The 16,252-nt window shown below is 47.7% G+C and overlaps 1 protein-coding gene across 2 annotated transcripts in view; it reads left to right on the forward strand.

Annotated features, from left to right (window-relative positions):
• LOC140398247 (galactosylgalactosylxylosylprotein 3-beta-glucuronosyltransferase 1-like) overlaps nt 1-16,252 on the forward strand; it is a 305,288-nt gene that overhangs the window by 208,146 nt on the left and 80,890 nt on the right. For both annotated transcript variants that reach the window (XM_072486684.1, XM_072486682.1), the window contains one exon: nt 11,076-11,218. In XM_072486684.1, coding sequence (XP_072342785.1) covers nt 11,107-11,218 — 112 coding nt within the window. In that variant the 5' untranslated portion in view covers nt 11,076-11,106. The remainder of the gene's footprint in view (nt 1-11,075; nt 11,219-16,252) is intronic.

Raw genomic sequence — 16,252 nt, forward strand, 5'->3', positions numbered from 1 at the left:
AAGGAGGGGTGAAATCAGTCTGTGCAGTGGCTCTGAAGAGACTACTGCTTGCCCATATATCAGTGGTATATAGTTGATTATATGATTGTCCTGTTTGAACTTGGTTTCTACAAAATAGTTAAGCACGGGCTTAGGGTTGAAACGGTGAAGGTGATGGGCAGAAGGTAAGATTACAAATGATCATATCAGTGGGGATCTTTCTCGTTCATTGTCAAGGGTTCCTTGCTGAGTGTTTCTTCAAGAACGGATCTTAGATGCTTGTTATGTATCCATTGCCACATCTAGGTGGAAATTCATTCATTCTGGTGGGATTATGTCCAACATTTACCTTCAGCCACATGCTTGCTGAGGGGGTGACCGCGTTTCATCCCGATGGGGAAACATCTACTTACAGCTGGTGACCAAATATACAAGTCTGTTCTTTCCAATCGAATCCTGAAGAACTTTACTAAAGCCAGCCAGGTTGAGTTGGAAAACCTTGTGGACAGAAATTGTTTGTAGTCCTCCGCCATGAACAACAGTGATGTGCAGTGTTTCAAATTTCCAGCCTGCTCAAGATATTTTCTCAGATTCAGCATTTTCGGTCACTCCCGTAAGTGATTCCCATGTCACTTAAAAATTAGACTTTATCTTTACTGCTTAATTTCTAGTCATCAAACAGCACGAGCCATCAACAACAATTGCCCTTAAATAGCATCTTTAACGCAGACTTGACAGAAATTTGATACCGATCCACATAAAGGGATGAACTGAGGCAGGGCAGAGGTGGCCCAAGGGTTACACAGGACCATAAAAATTAAGTCTTTTGCGACCTCCTCAGTGTAACGGAGTCCCAGGCGCAACCCCGGATCCCCCCCAGCCCCAACTCACCATGAGGGGTCCTCGCAATCCCCCAACTCCCCTACCCGCACCCCGGCCCGATCGCCACTGTGTGAAAAATGCAAGCTTTGCAGTGCCAACCTGGTACCATGGCAGTGCCCCTGCCAGCTAGCAGTGCCACAAAGGGCAACTTGGCAATGCCAGACTGGCACCCAGGTGGCACTGCCAGTGTTCCTGGGTGGTACCAAACTTGCCAGGGTACAACACTGCCCAGAAGGTATGCACCTTGGGGCCTCCCATCCCCTGGGGGATACCCAGGAGTGCCGTTCTGTCTGGTCCCCGTTTGTAGAGACAAGTAATGAATGGCGCTCGCCTGATCCGTGATTATCATAGAATTTACAGTGCAGAAGGAGGCCATTCGGCCCATCGAGTCTGCACCAGCTCTTGGAAAGAGCACCTTACCCAAGGTCAACACCTCCACCCCATCCCCATAACCCAGTAACCCCACCCAACACTAAGGGCAATTTTGGACACTAAGGGGCAATTTATCACGGACAATCCACCCAGCCTGCACATCTTTGGACTGTGGGAGGAAACCGGAGCACCCGGAGGAAACCCACGCACACACGGGGAGGATGTGCAGACTCCGCACAGACAGTGACCCAAGCCGGAATCGAACCTGGGACCCTGGAGCTGTGAAGCAATTGTGCTATCCACAATGCTACCGTGCTGCCAAAGACCCCCTCCTGCAGCGCGTCATCCACAACCTCACCAATGGCTGGCAGAAAGCGCAGTGCCCACAATTTTACAATGTGAAGGATGACCTGACGGTGATTGATGGTATCCTCCTCAAGCTGGACAGGATCCGCTCGGTCTCCCGAGCTTGGTGCTGCGCCAGATTCATGAGGGACACCTGGGCATCGTGAAGTGCAGACGCAGAGCCCGGCAAGCTGTCAACTGGCCCAGCATCAGCCAGGGCATCACGAACATGATCCTGAACTGTGCTACCTGTCAGCGGTTCCAGACAGCGCAGAGCAAGGAGATGCTCCAACAGCATTACATAGTGACCTCTCCGTGGTCCAAGGTTGGCATCGACCTCTTTCAAGCGAATGGTCGCGACTATGTATTGATCATCGACTATTTGTCGAATTACCCTGAGGGGCTGAAGCTCCCGGACATCACCTCTTGGACCGTCATCAAAGCCTGTAAGGAGACGTTCTCAAGGCATTGCATCATAATCACCGTCATGAGCGACAATGGCCCGTGCTTTAAGAGTCGAGAATGGTCCACGTTTGCCAGGTCATACAATTTCGAGCATGCCACCTCCAGTCCGCACTATCCGCAGTCCAATGGAAAAGTCGAGAAAGGGGTGCACATTGTGAAACAGCTCATCTGCAAGGCCGCGGACTCTGCTTCCGCCATCCACCTTGCGCTGCTCGCATACAGGGTGACTCTATTGTCCACTGGCATGTCGCCGTCTCAAACTCCTGATGAACAGGGACCTGCGGACGACGCTTCCAGCCATACACCTGCCCAACCTGGATCACCTCCCGGTGCTGCAGAAGATGCAGCAGCTCAGAGACGGTCAAAAGCAGGGCTATGATGCCCATGCCACCGATCTGGCCGTGCTATCCCCGGCAGACACGGTCAGGATCCAGATACCGAATGGTGGGTGGTCTGCCCCGGCTGTCGTTGTTCGACAGGCCGCGCCCCGCTCTTATGTTGTACGTATGGCTGATGGCTCCATCGTGCGAAGGAATCGACGGGCACTGCGCAAAGTTGCCTGCCCGCAACCACTTTCTCCTCCATTTCCAAATGTTGAATTGCCACCTCCTGATACCTCGCACCACGAGGCCTCCAGTCAGGCTTCCATCCCGCCTGTCAAGGCGCCGTCATCCCCTCCACCACCTCTCCGGCGGTCGACCAGGATCAGACGCAAGTCTCAGAGACTGGACTTGTGAACGTTTGTTTTGTTTGCTCTGTTCTGTTGTCCTCCGTCAGTCACGTTAGACAGACTCATTCACATGTCAATACATTCACATACGCCAACAAAACATAAAAAAGGGGAGATGTCATGATATGCAAACATGCAGCTAATGAACACATAGAATAAGACACGGCCAATGAGCAATCAGGACACTCAGGGGTGGTATCTCACTATAAAAGGGATGAGGCACTCATACCCCGCCTCTTTCCACAGACCAACATTTACAGAGTGAGACAGGGTGTATCCCTAGCATCACATCCCAGCACGTGGCTTAGAGCAAGGCTGGCTCAGTTGGACTGAGTTACTACATTGAGTTTAGCAGAGAGTCGAACTCATTGAGAACTGTGCTAATAGTTCAATAAAACACATTGAACTCACTTCAAAGTCTGGAGCATCTTTTACTCAAAACTGCATCACGTGTCAGCTTGTGTTATTCCAAATTACATGACACAATAACAATCATCAAGCCCTTCAACTCTGATTGAACTCTTCTGCCTAGTGCCTCAATATTCAATCAGCTCAAAATGGCTGCTTTAATTACCATAACCATACTAAGCAGGGTCTGTCTTGGAAAATAATTAATCTCTTTCGCACAGAGTGGAGCGACATGGTATCCTGAAGCACGATTTATAAAATTTGATGATGTCAATTGAGATGAAAGGGTTGATTTTCTGACTTGGCACACCTGGTGGAGAGACATGATTACAGCAAGAGAGCACGTAACGAAAATGATTGTGAAGTAATAGGCACTACCTACCCAAAATTCTCGATACTTTTAGTAGGCTAGACTCCTTGCCAGCTGCAGTGGCAGAAAAGGTACCTCAAAGTTTGTACTTTAAAAGTACAACATTGGTACGCAGTTTGTGTAACAGTCTTTGAGCTGGATTCCTGTCCCTGGTTCCTCTGGGGAACTGGAAATGAAATTTTGCTTTTATAACCAAAATATCCCCAGTGAGATGACAATCTCTCTTCCGGCACCTCAAAATTACTTTCTCATGAAAACAAAGTCAAAGTCAATTAAAACCATCAGTTGCAAAGCGCAGACTAATCACGGGGGGACCTTGTTATAGGCAAAGCCTCCCATGTAATAAACAATTTCCTTAGTCTCTGATATAGACAGTGGGAAGATTTGAATTTCAATAAGCTGATTAAAAACTGCTTTACCAATCCCCAGAGCTCATAATAATCCTGTTTCAATGTGATAAAGCAAATGGTATAATACATTCCCGGTAGTTGATGTCACCTTGCCCCCATTTCAGACCTAGATAAATATATGTGGCAATACAGAGGGCTATATTGTCAGAGGTGCATGAGATGTTGAACCAATACCCCATCTACCTGTTTTGTTGACTAAGGTAGGAAGAAAGTCTCCATTCACTTGACTTCCCTTAATTGCACCACCAAAATTAAAACAGATGATTTGAGCATACGAACATAAGTAAGACAAAAAGAAGTAGCCACGTAGCCCCATGAGACTGCTCCATCACTAGGAAGATTTTGTTGGCCTTCTCTCTCAACTCCACTTTCCCACCTTGCCCCTGTCCCTTGATTCTTTTAGCATCTGTCATGATATTCAAACACACACATCATGATGGACACACTAACAGGCAAATCAGAGTACACAACACCACAACCAATCACAGACAAGAACACCAACCACATAAAAAGCACGAGCACGACACCTGGTGGTCAGTAGGTCTGGGGAGAAGGGAACAAGAAAGAGCTGTTAAAACATCACAAGCAGGGAACCCCCACGTGCAGAGTGCAAAGACCAAACTGTAAGTAGTAAGTTTAAATAAAATAGCGTTGTACCATATACAACCGTGTTGGCTCATCTGTGTGTCAGAACACCCAACACCACATGGTACAGGAGTGGATCGATACCTGCCTACTAACCTGCCATTCTGGACATGGACCACACCGACAAACCGCAGCCGATGCAAGTCGCGGGGAACCTAGGTACCAACTGGAAGCTCTACAGGCAGCGATTTGACCTGTACATCCGTGCCACCGAAAAACAGAATGCCTCGAATGACACGAAGATTGCAATGCTCCTCTTCTACGCAGGTCAGCACGCCACCAACGTCTTCAACTCACTGGTGTTCGAAGAAGGCGAAAACCAATCCAAATATGACACAGTCATCCTCAAACTGGACCAGCACTTTCAAGTTGAAGTAAATGAAAGTTTTGAAAGATACCTCTTTCAGCAACGCCTGCAAGGTAAGGAGGAGCTTTTTCAACCCTTCTTGACGCACCTCCGGATTCTAGCGCAGTCCTGCGGTTACGGCACCACCACAGAGTCCATGATCAGGGACCAGATTGTTTTTGGCGTTGCCTCTAGTGGCCTACGCCAGCAGCTTCTTAAAATGAAAAGCCTCACCTTAGCGTCTGCTGTGGAAGCCTGTGTCCTCCACGAAAATGCTACCTGCCGTTTTGCCCGATTTCAGGTGTCCGAGTTGGCACGGAGGGGGTCCCCAGCCGTCGAATCGGCAAGCCAGGCCGCCCACGACGTCGAACGCATCCAGGCCGTCGATTACTTCCCGACCCACGGCCTGGACGACAGCGGCCGCTTCCCGCGCTTTTCGCGGTCTCCCGCGCAGGTGCGCGCCAAAAATAACGGCCACAACGAGGGACGCACTGCGCAGGCGCGCCCACCGCAAGATCGCACTGCGCATGCGCAGTGGCGCAACGAACGCCGTGACGTCATGACGTGCGGCAATTGTGGAGCTCTACATTTAAAAGGGCAATGTCCTGCAAAAAACCGACAGTGCCTCAGATGTGGCAAGATGGGCCACTACGCAGCCCACTGTCGTTCGGCTCAACCCATGGATCCGGCGCATCCTCGACAATCTCGCAGACAAGTCAGGACCGTCCAGCCCACGCATCAAGACTTCCAGTTAAGTGATGCAGATGACCAGGATGCCTTCCGCGTTTCCGTCATTGATGTCAACAAGGTCAATGCCATCAATCCAGCCGATGAGTGGTGTGCCACCCTGATGGTCAACCGATCGCGCGTCGCCTTCCGTCTGGACACCGGCGCATCCGCCAACCTGATTGCTTACTCTGCAGTCCAGGCCATGAAGGTCAAACCACCCATCACGCCATCCCGGCTCAAGATGGTTGACTATAACGGGAACGTCATCCCGTCCATAGGATCTTGCCAGCTACAGGTGACTCACAAGATGTACACGGCCACACTCCCCTTCGAAGTTGTCGGCTCATCAAAGGACTCGTTACTGGGCGCACAGGCGTGTAAGGTCCTTCACCTGGTACAGCGCATTATGTCTCTCTCTCCAGATGAGATATCCGACTTCCCGGATGCTGAGTTCCACGCAAATCTCCATTCCCTCCTTGCTCACAACCAGGAGGTTTTTGAAGGCATGGGGACATTGCCATACACGTACAAGATTCGACTCAGACCGGACGCCATCCCTGTCGTTCACGCACCTCGCAGGGTTCCTGCGCCACTCAAAGACCGCCTCAAGGCACAACTGCAGATTCTTCAGGACCAAGGGGTCCTATCCAGGGTCACGGAGCCCACGCCATGGGTCAGCTCCATGGTCTGTGTAAAGAAGCCCTCTGGCGAGCTCCGTATATGTATAGATCCTAAAGATCTGAATAACAACATCATGCGGGAACACTATCCCATCCCGAAACGAGAAGACCTCACCAGCGAGATGGCGCGAGCCAAAATATTCACTAAATTGGATGCGTCCAAAGGATTCTGGCAGATCCAACTGGACCCGGCCAGCCGAAGACTATGCACATTCAACACCCCTTTTGGCAGATTCTGCTACAACCGGATGCCATTCGGCATCATTTCAGCATCTGAAGTTTTCCACCGCATTATGGAGCAGATGATGGAAGGCATCGAAGGGGTACGTGTATATGTGGACGATATCATCATTTGGTCCACCACTCCGCAGGAACACATGCATCGTCTACGACGTGTCTTTACCCGCATACGACAAAATGGCCTGCGTCTCAACCGTGCGAAGTGTGCCTTCGGCCAGACGGAGCTGAAATTCCTCGGGGACCACATCTCAAGGTCAGGGGTCTGTCCCGATGCAGACAAGGTTAGCGCCATCACAGCCATGCCACGACCGGCTGACAAGAAGGCTGTCTTAAGATTCCTGGGCATGGTCAACTTCCTTGGGAAGTTCATTCCCAACCTGGCTTCTCATACAACAAATATGCGCCATCTCGTAAAAAAATCGACAGAATTCAACTGGCACCAATCGCATCAGCGGGAATGGGAGGAGCTCAAGCACAAACTGGTCACGGCACCAGTGCTGGCCTTCTTTGACCCGACATCGCCCCATGTACATAGTTCTGTCATATGCACATGCTGCACACGACACACACACACTCTTAGATGCACTCACGACACGATCATATTTATTACCACGTAGGCACATATCTTTGTAAAAAGGGGGGATGTCATGATATTCAAACACACACATCATGATGGACACACTAACAGGCAAATCAGAGTACACAACACCACAACCAATCACAGACAAGAACACCAACCACATAAAAAGCACGAGCACGACACCTGGTGGTCAGTAGGTCTGGGGAGAAGGGAACAAGAAAGAGCTGTTAAAACATCACAAGCAGGGAACCCCCACGTGCAGAGTGCAAAGACCAAACTGTAAGTAGTAAGTTTAAATAAAATAGCGTTGTACCATATACAACCGTGTTGGCTCATCTGTGTGTCAGAACATCCAACACCACAGCATCCAAATACAAATATTCTTTGGCTATTCATCTTACGTTTGAGGCTGCCACTGAGCTCACTTTTCCTTACACTAAATTTTAAAGAGTCTGACATTGGAGCCTTTCCAGCGAATGATGGTAGGAGTGAAGGGGCAAGTCACCACCTTCTGGGTTCTACATTCAATCACACTTATAATAACAGCAGTGGTCTTCAACCGGTGTGCCGTGAGAACTGTCCAAGTGTGTGTGAAATTGTGCACAAAAGGTACAAAATCTCCACATTTTGAGATAGGCATAGTTTTGCTGGAGAGGGGGCGGGGGAATTGAGCAGCGGGGTGGGGGGGGCCTCATGGGCGGCCAGGGCAGCGCTCGGGTGGCTCGGATCCGCAGGCACGTGCCATCTCGCGGGGGCCTACATTATCGATGTCGGTTCACAGTCCAAGTCCGCCATGGCGCACGGCGTGGCCGCTGCAGGCTGCCATCGTGCGCATGCACAGACTCCCGACCGGAAGTGCGGGGGCCCGTATCCGCAACCAAAGCTGCGAGAAGCACACCGGAGCCCTGCTAGCACCCTGCAGGTATGTGAATCGCTCATGACATTTTTAAGGAAAGTCAAGAGTGAAACGCTAGCGTTTGTACGCCGGTGTGGGGACATAGCCCCACGTTTGGAGAATCCAGGCCCAAATGTGAAATTGCAAATGTATCCACGGGTCAGCCAATCAGTGATACCAGAGACACAGGACACATCTCTCTTCCATGACTGGTGGAACACCCGGCCAATAGCTGCTTAGGAAAGGGGATGACATCAGAATGCCCAGCCCCAATTTTAAAATGGGTTTTGTTGCAAACGAGAATTTGTGGCAATTTAACCCTGAGAGGCTGTCAGCTTGGAGTCTCCCCACTGCCCCAGTTACTGGGAGAGGCTGTGGGCTTGCCCCCGGTGCAGGGAGTTTACTTTACAACCATTTTGAAATGGATTATAGATTCAAATTCCTGAGGTGAAATTTCCCAATCTGGTTCTCAGTTAAAACTCAACCGGGCAAACCTGGATGCTTTTCTAAAATATTCATGTATGAATTGTTCGCATTATTACATTAATCTGTGTAAAATGCCTGCCTTAAATTAGCAAAGAACAGAATTTGCTACTTTTGAATAACCAACACCAATCATAATGTCTGTCCTACCTTGAGCAGCAACGCACAAAGCACCAGGACATGCCAGAGCTCAAAACCTCTGGGTTACTTTCACCAGCCTGGTGCTCTCGGTGCTCCCTCGTGATAAATCCTGTTGTGCCTTGGAAACTTTACAGTCAAGCGATAATTCTGAAACCCCATTTTCAATCCTATTAAACAACTAGTTAAGATCTTGGGATTCAGCCAACCTATCAATTTGATGGGATTCCATTCTCCTATATCCAACTTTTTCTTCATTGCATTTTTTTAAACAAAAACACTTGGGCCAACAGCCTTTGTTGAGGTCGTAATCAATTTTGCAACTGAAGAAGCTGCCATTTGACTCTTAACAATTACAATTCAGAAACAAAGACAACATACCAAAGTCAATCTGGTGCTGTGAAAACTGGTTTCAAACTAAAACTGCGAACCCACTGACGTTCTTGGTTGTTTCATGTTCTCGACAGTGAGATGACACAATGTGTGCTTCATTGGAGAATGTATCGATACCCGAAGCTAGGACTGGGCAGGACATGGGTTTCCTCTGGATGCTCTGTTTCCTCCCACAATCCAAAGATATGCATGTTAGGTGGATTGGCCATGATAAATTGCCAAAGGTCAGGTGAGGTTGAGGGAGTGGGCCTAGCTAGGTGGGGTGCTCTTTCGGACGGTTGGTGCAGACTCGATGTGCCGAATGATCGCCTTCAGCACTGTCGGGAGTCTAGATTCTATTACTGTGGTTATTGTCACCACCCACCTTGCCTACCTACCGCGGACCTAAATACGAATGAACAAGGGCGTAGCGGGAACCCAAGTTCAATGCTGAAGTAATCTCCACTCCATCACATGGTAATGGAAACTGAAGGATGATATTTGGAATTGCTGCTCACCGAGTGCTTTGTTTTCTTCGCCTAACAGGTAGAAAAATGTTGAGTTAATTTTTTTCCCCCCTAAAACTGTCGCCAGTGGAGAAATGATTCGTCATTTTAATTGCTTTTTGAGCCTGTCCACTAGAGTCTAAGTGAATGTGCCGAGGAGTTGTTTGTCTCATTGAAGTGCGCCATGTTGCTGAAAAAGTTGGGAACCACTGAGATAGAGAATGAGAGAGCAGTAAATGAGCCAATCTTTCCTCTCCTTAACTGTGGATATATTTCAGAAAGGTTTTTCGGAAAAGAAATTGTTTTTGTCATTTTCAGAGAACAAGACTGTATAAAATACTAGTGACACTTGTAGAGGAGCTAAAATACAGGTTTGAGGTGGATTTGTTGGGGTTAATTTGCATGAGTTTTATCTTTCTTTACAGATGGGATAGGATAGAAGGTTACCGTTGGGCTCGTGAACAGTACTTTGCAAATATAGTTCAAAGTACAGGTCAATCATCACTTTCCAGTATATGCCTCAGTGTGTAAGCTTTGCAGTTATAAATTTAGAATCATGCACACATTAGAAGATGTTAGTTTTCTTCTGGACCACGGAAAAAAAGTCCACTTCTGCAGATGGTGTACCGGCCTCGTACCGGCCTCCCCGAACAGGCGCCGGAATGTGGCGACTAGGGGCTTTTCACAGTAACTTCATTTGAAGCCTACTTGTGACAATAAGCGATTTTCATTCATTTTTCATTTCATGGTGCAGAGGGGACAAGAGAACAATCATCTCCTAAATTGCTTTCACTGTCTCACTGAATGATCTTTGGGAATGCCTGAGGTAGTTCTTCTTCTCGTCCGGAATTCTCCAGCCGTTGTGATTTACTTTTCCTGCCAACAGCGCAACCCCGCCCATGGGCTTCCAGGTGGCTCGGGGTGACTTCAATGGAAAATCCCATTGACAGGCGGTGGGAGTAGAGAATTCCACTGTTAGTGAACGGTGTGGATGAAAGACTATGCCCCAGAATTCCAGATGTTGCGTTACATTACCATTGTTTGTCCCAAGACTAGTTAAGCAACGTCTCGCTGGCATTGTTCACAATCACAGAATTGTTACAGTGCAGGAGGAGGCCATTTGGCCCATCATATTTGCGCAATCCACCCGAACGAGCATCATACTTAGTGCCATTTTCCTGCCTTTTCCCCACACACCTGCACATTGTTTCTATTCAAATAACCACCTAATGCGCTCTTGAATGCCTCAATTAAACCTGCCTCCACCACACTTCCAGGCAGCGCATTCCAGATACGAACCATTCGTTGCGCGAAAAGGTTTTTTGTCACATCACATCTGTTTCTTTTGCCAAATCACCAAATCTGTGCCCTCTCGTTACTGTTGTCATCAAAGTCGTACAGTAAGGAGTGTGTAAAGTAATCATGTCTTGTGTAGAATATTGTGAACTCTACTGTTTGTTGAATGAACTGTAGTTCTGAAACTTATGGGGTTTGTGGTAGGTGATGAAGAAATGTAGGACCAATCCTGGAGATGCCGAAGAGACGCGACATCCTCGCAATTGTATTGATTGTTTTACCCTGGACACTGCTTATTACAGTTTGGCACCAAAACACCATCTCACCTCTGCTGGCCCTGAGAAAGGGTAAGTGACAACCAGGCTTCGTGACTACCCAAAATGTTCATTATTTTTTAAATGATTTTTGAAAGAGATACGAGTAAAGATGTTCCATAATGTCCTCTGGATGTAGAAATCTCAGGGTCTGAAAGATATGAATTGAGCGCTGCAAAAATGAGAAGGCAAACAGTTAAAGTGTACACATGATACCCTTCTGCCCACAATGTTAAAGGAGGAATTAACCTGGTGTCTTAACCTGTCCATTAAAATAACACAAGGAGTAATGCCCTACAAATGTTAGAATTGCAATACCATATCGAGGTAATCGAGAAGTGTCCATAGCCATTACTTTATGTTTAGATTTGAACAGATGACGGAACACTTATAAACTGAAACCATTCCAGAAATATTGTTAAATTTTGTATGGCTATTTTTCTTTAAATAAGCCTTTTTCAACTGTTCAGAACGGCCCGGGGTTTATATTACAAAATTCAATGGGCAGATTTCCGTCTCTAATAGCCTGCCTGGTTGTTCAGGAAATATGGGCACATTCCACTCAAAGAATCCGCTGGATTTTCCTTCTGCTTAAGGAAGGTCAGACAGGGGAGGTAACAAGTGTGAGATATTCTCGGTTGGACTTTTCTCGCTGTGCTCCGTCCAAGATACAGGAAAGCTGAAAGTATCAGGCCATTGGCTGGTTAATAAAATGAGAGATCGAGGTGAATATGAACAAGGAAACAGTAACTGAATAGGGAACAAGGAAGTACTGTTAGAGAGTGAATGCAACAAAAAAACATTGGAACATAAATGACAGATCGTCAGTTGTGCGACAGAGTTAATTAGAAAATCAATCAGAATCAGTCAAGCGTTCGCAACTGAAGGAAAGAGGACAGCAGGGTGGCCAAAACGCTGGTAGATGAAAGAATATTTAAACCTACAAACAGATGAAAGCACATTATCCTGTCCTATGCTGTCATATAATGTAACTCCAGTTCAACATTACCCTCAGCCACCCCCCCCCCCCCCCCCCCCACACACACACACACCCCCCCCCAGGCTCTTCCAACGACCAGTGAATCTCCAGGCAGAAGCTAAATCTCAGAAATAAAGAATCTTAGGAGAACTTAGGGAGTTACGGCAGATGATTGAGAGTTTCCCTGTGAAAATCTAACCTCGGTGTTCTAGGTGATGCCAGACCGAGACAAGGAACAGAATCGTACTTCCTGGTATCTCTTCAATTATCTTGGACATGTTATCAAACATTCTACTTGCTTTTACAATACCTTCACAGTATTGGTCATGAATGGTCGAAAGCTTATGGATCCTGACCCACTGGGCACCTAACCTCAGTTAGTGTGAACATGCTTCACAATCTACCAAGTTTCTTTTACAACATTTATCTAAATTAAACACCTGCCAGAAATAGGCCCATTCACCGACTCATTTAGAAACGCCTGTGATCTATTTTCTTCATCTAAAGTCCTTACACCTGCACATAACTTTGCACATCTGCAGGTTTGTGATCTGTTCTCCTCATGCTGTCATCCAGAACACTGATATCAGGATGAGAATCAGTTCTAATAATAATCCCATTGGGAATTCATCAATAACCAATCTACACACATGAACACTACTGGTGATAGCTATTCTTTTGTCTCTGAGAATTCTAGCAGTTCTTTTCCAACCCAAAATCTGCCTGTTAATACCATAAGACTCCACTTTATTTAGTAGGCTGAAAGTAATGAAGACTATCCTGGTCCATGAATATAAGAGACCTCAGCATTGCTTACAATGAATTTACAGATGCATTTAAATCTTACCTTCACCCCCTGAGTGCAGTTCGTACAATATTGTGAGGTTCAAATATAGGCATAGGATTTTCGGCCATCTTTTGACTCTTCAGTCGTTGCTACTCAATAGTCTTGGTTGCTCCTGTTATGCCTGTTTAATACAGACGTTCATAGCCATTCAGGAGTGCTCTGCATAAAGGCAGGATTTTAGCTCATTGTCTGCTAATGATTCATCCTGAACTATTTTCCTGGCAGGTTTTTGTCAGCAGTGGTTAGATATTGCCCTCCAATATCAGGGGCCGGGTGAGGAGGCACGTCCCAAATCTACCTCAACCAAACCTGGGACTCAAACCTGTGCTATTGGTGCTATTCTGAACCGTATGCTTGCCACTTGCCAACTGGGCCAGCTTGTGCACCAGACATATGTCCGCATACCTAATAAATAAAGCATATTAAATTTTTCAGTAAATCTCATACTCCCTGCCCTTGAGTTGTATTAAGATTAGTTAATTGTCCGACACAAAAAACAGGCGGAATCTAGTCTCCACACTGCCATTGATGTTTCTGCCACATGACTGTCACCTATTTTACAATTTTCCTTGGGGATATTAATTAGGTCACAGATACAACCAGAGTATTTAAGTTTTAGTCAGCCTCTTGAGTGGAGATACGAATCAAATCTAATTTCTATTAATCTTTCTTCAAGTCTCTTCTCTAAATTAATGTATATCCAATATTCATAATTAAGTGTGAGGAATGAAGAATTTAAAATACTCATGAAGCGGTTTGCAGATGACACAAAATTGGCCATGCGGTTGATAGCCAGGAGGATTGCTGTTGACTGTAGGAAGATATAAATGGGCTAGTCAGTTGGGCAGCAAAGTGACAAATGGAATTCAACCAAGATTCTTATGGAGAGGTCAAAGAAGGCAAAGCATTACACAATAAATGGGAGGCTCCTGAGAGGTACAGAGTTGCCCAAAGGTCCATCAGAGGGCCCCCCTCCCTCCTCACAATGCAAATCCTGCCCAACCCACCCCACCAGATTTCCCACCCACCCCCATCAGCCCACCCCTCCAGAGACAACCTCGATAAGAGAGGCCACCACCAGTTACTCCCCATAAGAGAGACCCCCATAAGAGACACCCCGTACCAGAGACATCTGCAAAAGAGAGACACTCACCAGAGACCTTCCCATAAGAGAGACCGCCATCAGAACCCCTCGTCCCATTATAGAGACTACTGCCTGGAAGCATCCATACAGAGACCCCTGCCTAGGAGCTCCCCGTTACAGAGACCCCTGCCTAGATGGCCCCATTACAGAGACCCCTGCCTGGAAGTCCTCAGAAGACAGCCCACCACCAGAAACATCCCCCCCCCCCCAATACAGAGACCGCTGCCCAGAAGCCCTCCATTATAGAGACTCTTGCCTGAAAGCCCCCCATTGCAGAGACCCCTGTCTGGAAGCTGGAGAGAGGTCCAGACAGAGACAGTGAAAATAATCTCTAATTTAAAGCTCACTTGTGAAGTACACTTGCTGGCTCAGGCAGAGAAAACTGCACCTGCAAATTCCTGGAAAGGGAAAACCAGGTCAGCTGGGTTTAAAACCCCTCAGACCTTTGATCTGCAAGACTTTCATTCACATCAATATGAAAATGATTTTACTAGGCTGTGATTGACAGGTTACACACAGCTAACTGTCCAGATTGTTTAATCTTATTTCCCTTCACACTTGAACGGATCTGAAGTAGCGGCTGTGAAATTATCCACAATGTTTATATACATCTAGCTACGATTGACAGATCTTGAAGCACATCAAAGGCAGTTAAGTGCTTTCTGCAGAGAAAAAGAAGAAGTGAGAGCATATCGGGCAGGGATCTCTCCAATAGGGTGCACTATCAAGGGTCTCTGTAATGGGTAGGTTTCTATGGGATTTCTATTATGGAAGTTTCTGGTGGGGTTCTCTCTTTCTAGGGGGTCTCTCTTACAGGACGTCTCTTGTGGGGATCTCTGTAATGGGGGTTGGGTCATTCTGTAATGTGGTGGGGGTGACCCAGAAAACCTCGTGGTGGGGGGGGCGAATTGCAATGTGGGGTGGGGGGAATAGCTCCAGGCCTCGCTATTTGGCCGCTAAACATGTGGTCAATATGCTGGAGCTGATGGGGGAGGAGGTCGTTGACTGTCCCCTTGATCGAGGTGGATTGGGCGCACAGGGCCACTGAGGAGGAGGCCAAAGGCGGGGAGGGGAATCATGAGAGCGATAGTGGTAAGGCTGCATCGTTTTCTCAATAAGGAGGAAATCATGAGATGGTCGAGGCAGATGAAGAAGTGCATCTGGCGGGGAGGAAGCGAGATGAGAATATACCAGGACCTGGGTATGGAGTGGGCCAAGCAGCAGGCTGACTGCAACTGGATCAAGGCTACACTCTACAAGGACGTGGTGACGTTTGGGGTGCTGTATCTTGCTCATCTGTGAGTCATGTATCAGAATCGGGAGTTTTCTTTGATACGCCGTATTTTATGATAGACCATGGACTGGAAGGAGTGTGCAGACTCTGAACTGCGGACAGTAGAGATGTTAAATGTGGGGAATGTGGGTTCACAGGATGGGTGGATTGGTAAATTTAATGAGAATGGGAGCGGAAAGGGTGAGTGTTTGGGTTGTGGGTGGTGACGGGCAGATTTGGGGAAGGGGGGTAGATGGCGGCCCCAGGCGGGGGTCACCATACAAGCAAGTTGACTAGTTAATAGAAGTAAAGTGGGAGATTGACGGGAGAAGGAGCGGGGGTTTTGTTTGGTTATGAGGCGGGAGGGGAGTGGTGGGGTGGGTTGCTGACGTGGAAATGCTGGTATGGTGCTGTTGGTTAAGGAAGGATGGCGGTGGACATCTTAGTGAGGAGTTGTGGGGCAAGGACTGTGGTTAGCTGGAAGGGGTATGGTTGACCGGCAATGAAAGGGGGCGGGGAGCTCCCAACCCGGTTGATTATGTGGAATGTGCAGGGGCTGAACAGACCGGTTAAATTGTCGCATGTTTTTGAACACTTCAAGAGTTCGAAGGTGGTTGTGGTTTTCTTCAGGAGACACACCTGAAGCTGGGGGATCAAACGAGGCTGAGGAAGAGGTCGGTGGGCAGTTGTTCCACTCGGGGTTGGATATAAAGATGAGGGGGGCGGCGATGCTGGCTAACAGGAAGGTGGCCTTCGAGGTCGGCAGTATCGTAGCCGACCCAGGGGGCAGGTATGAGATGGTCAGCAGGATGTTGGAGGGGGCG

The sequence above is a fragment of the Scyliorhinus torazame genome, chromosome 21 (assembly GCF_047496885.1).
Source record: "Scyliorhinus torazame isolate Kashiwa2021f chromosome 21, sScyTor2.1, whole genome shotgun sequence".
Lineage (NCBI taxonomy): Eukaryota > Metazoa > Chordata > Chondrichthyes > Carcharhiniformes > Scyliorhinidae > Scyliorhinus > Scyliorhinus torazame.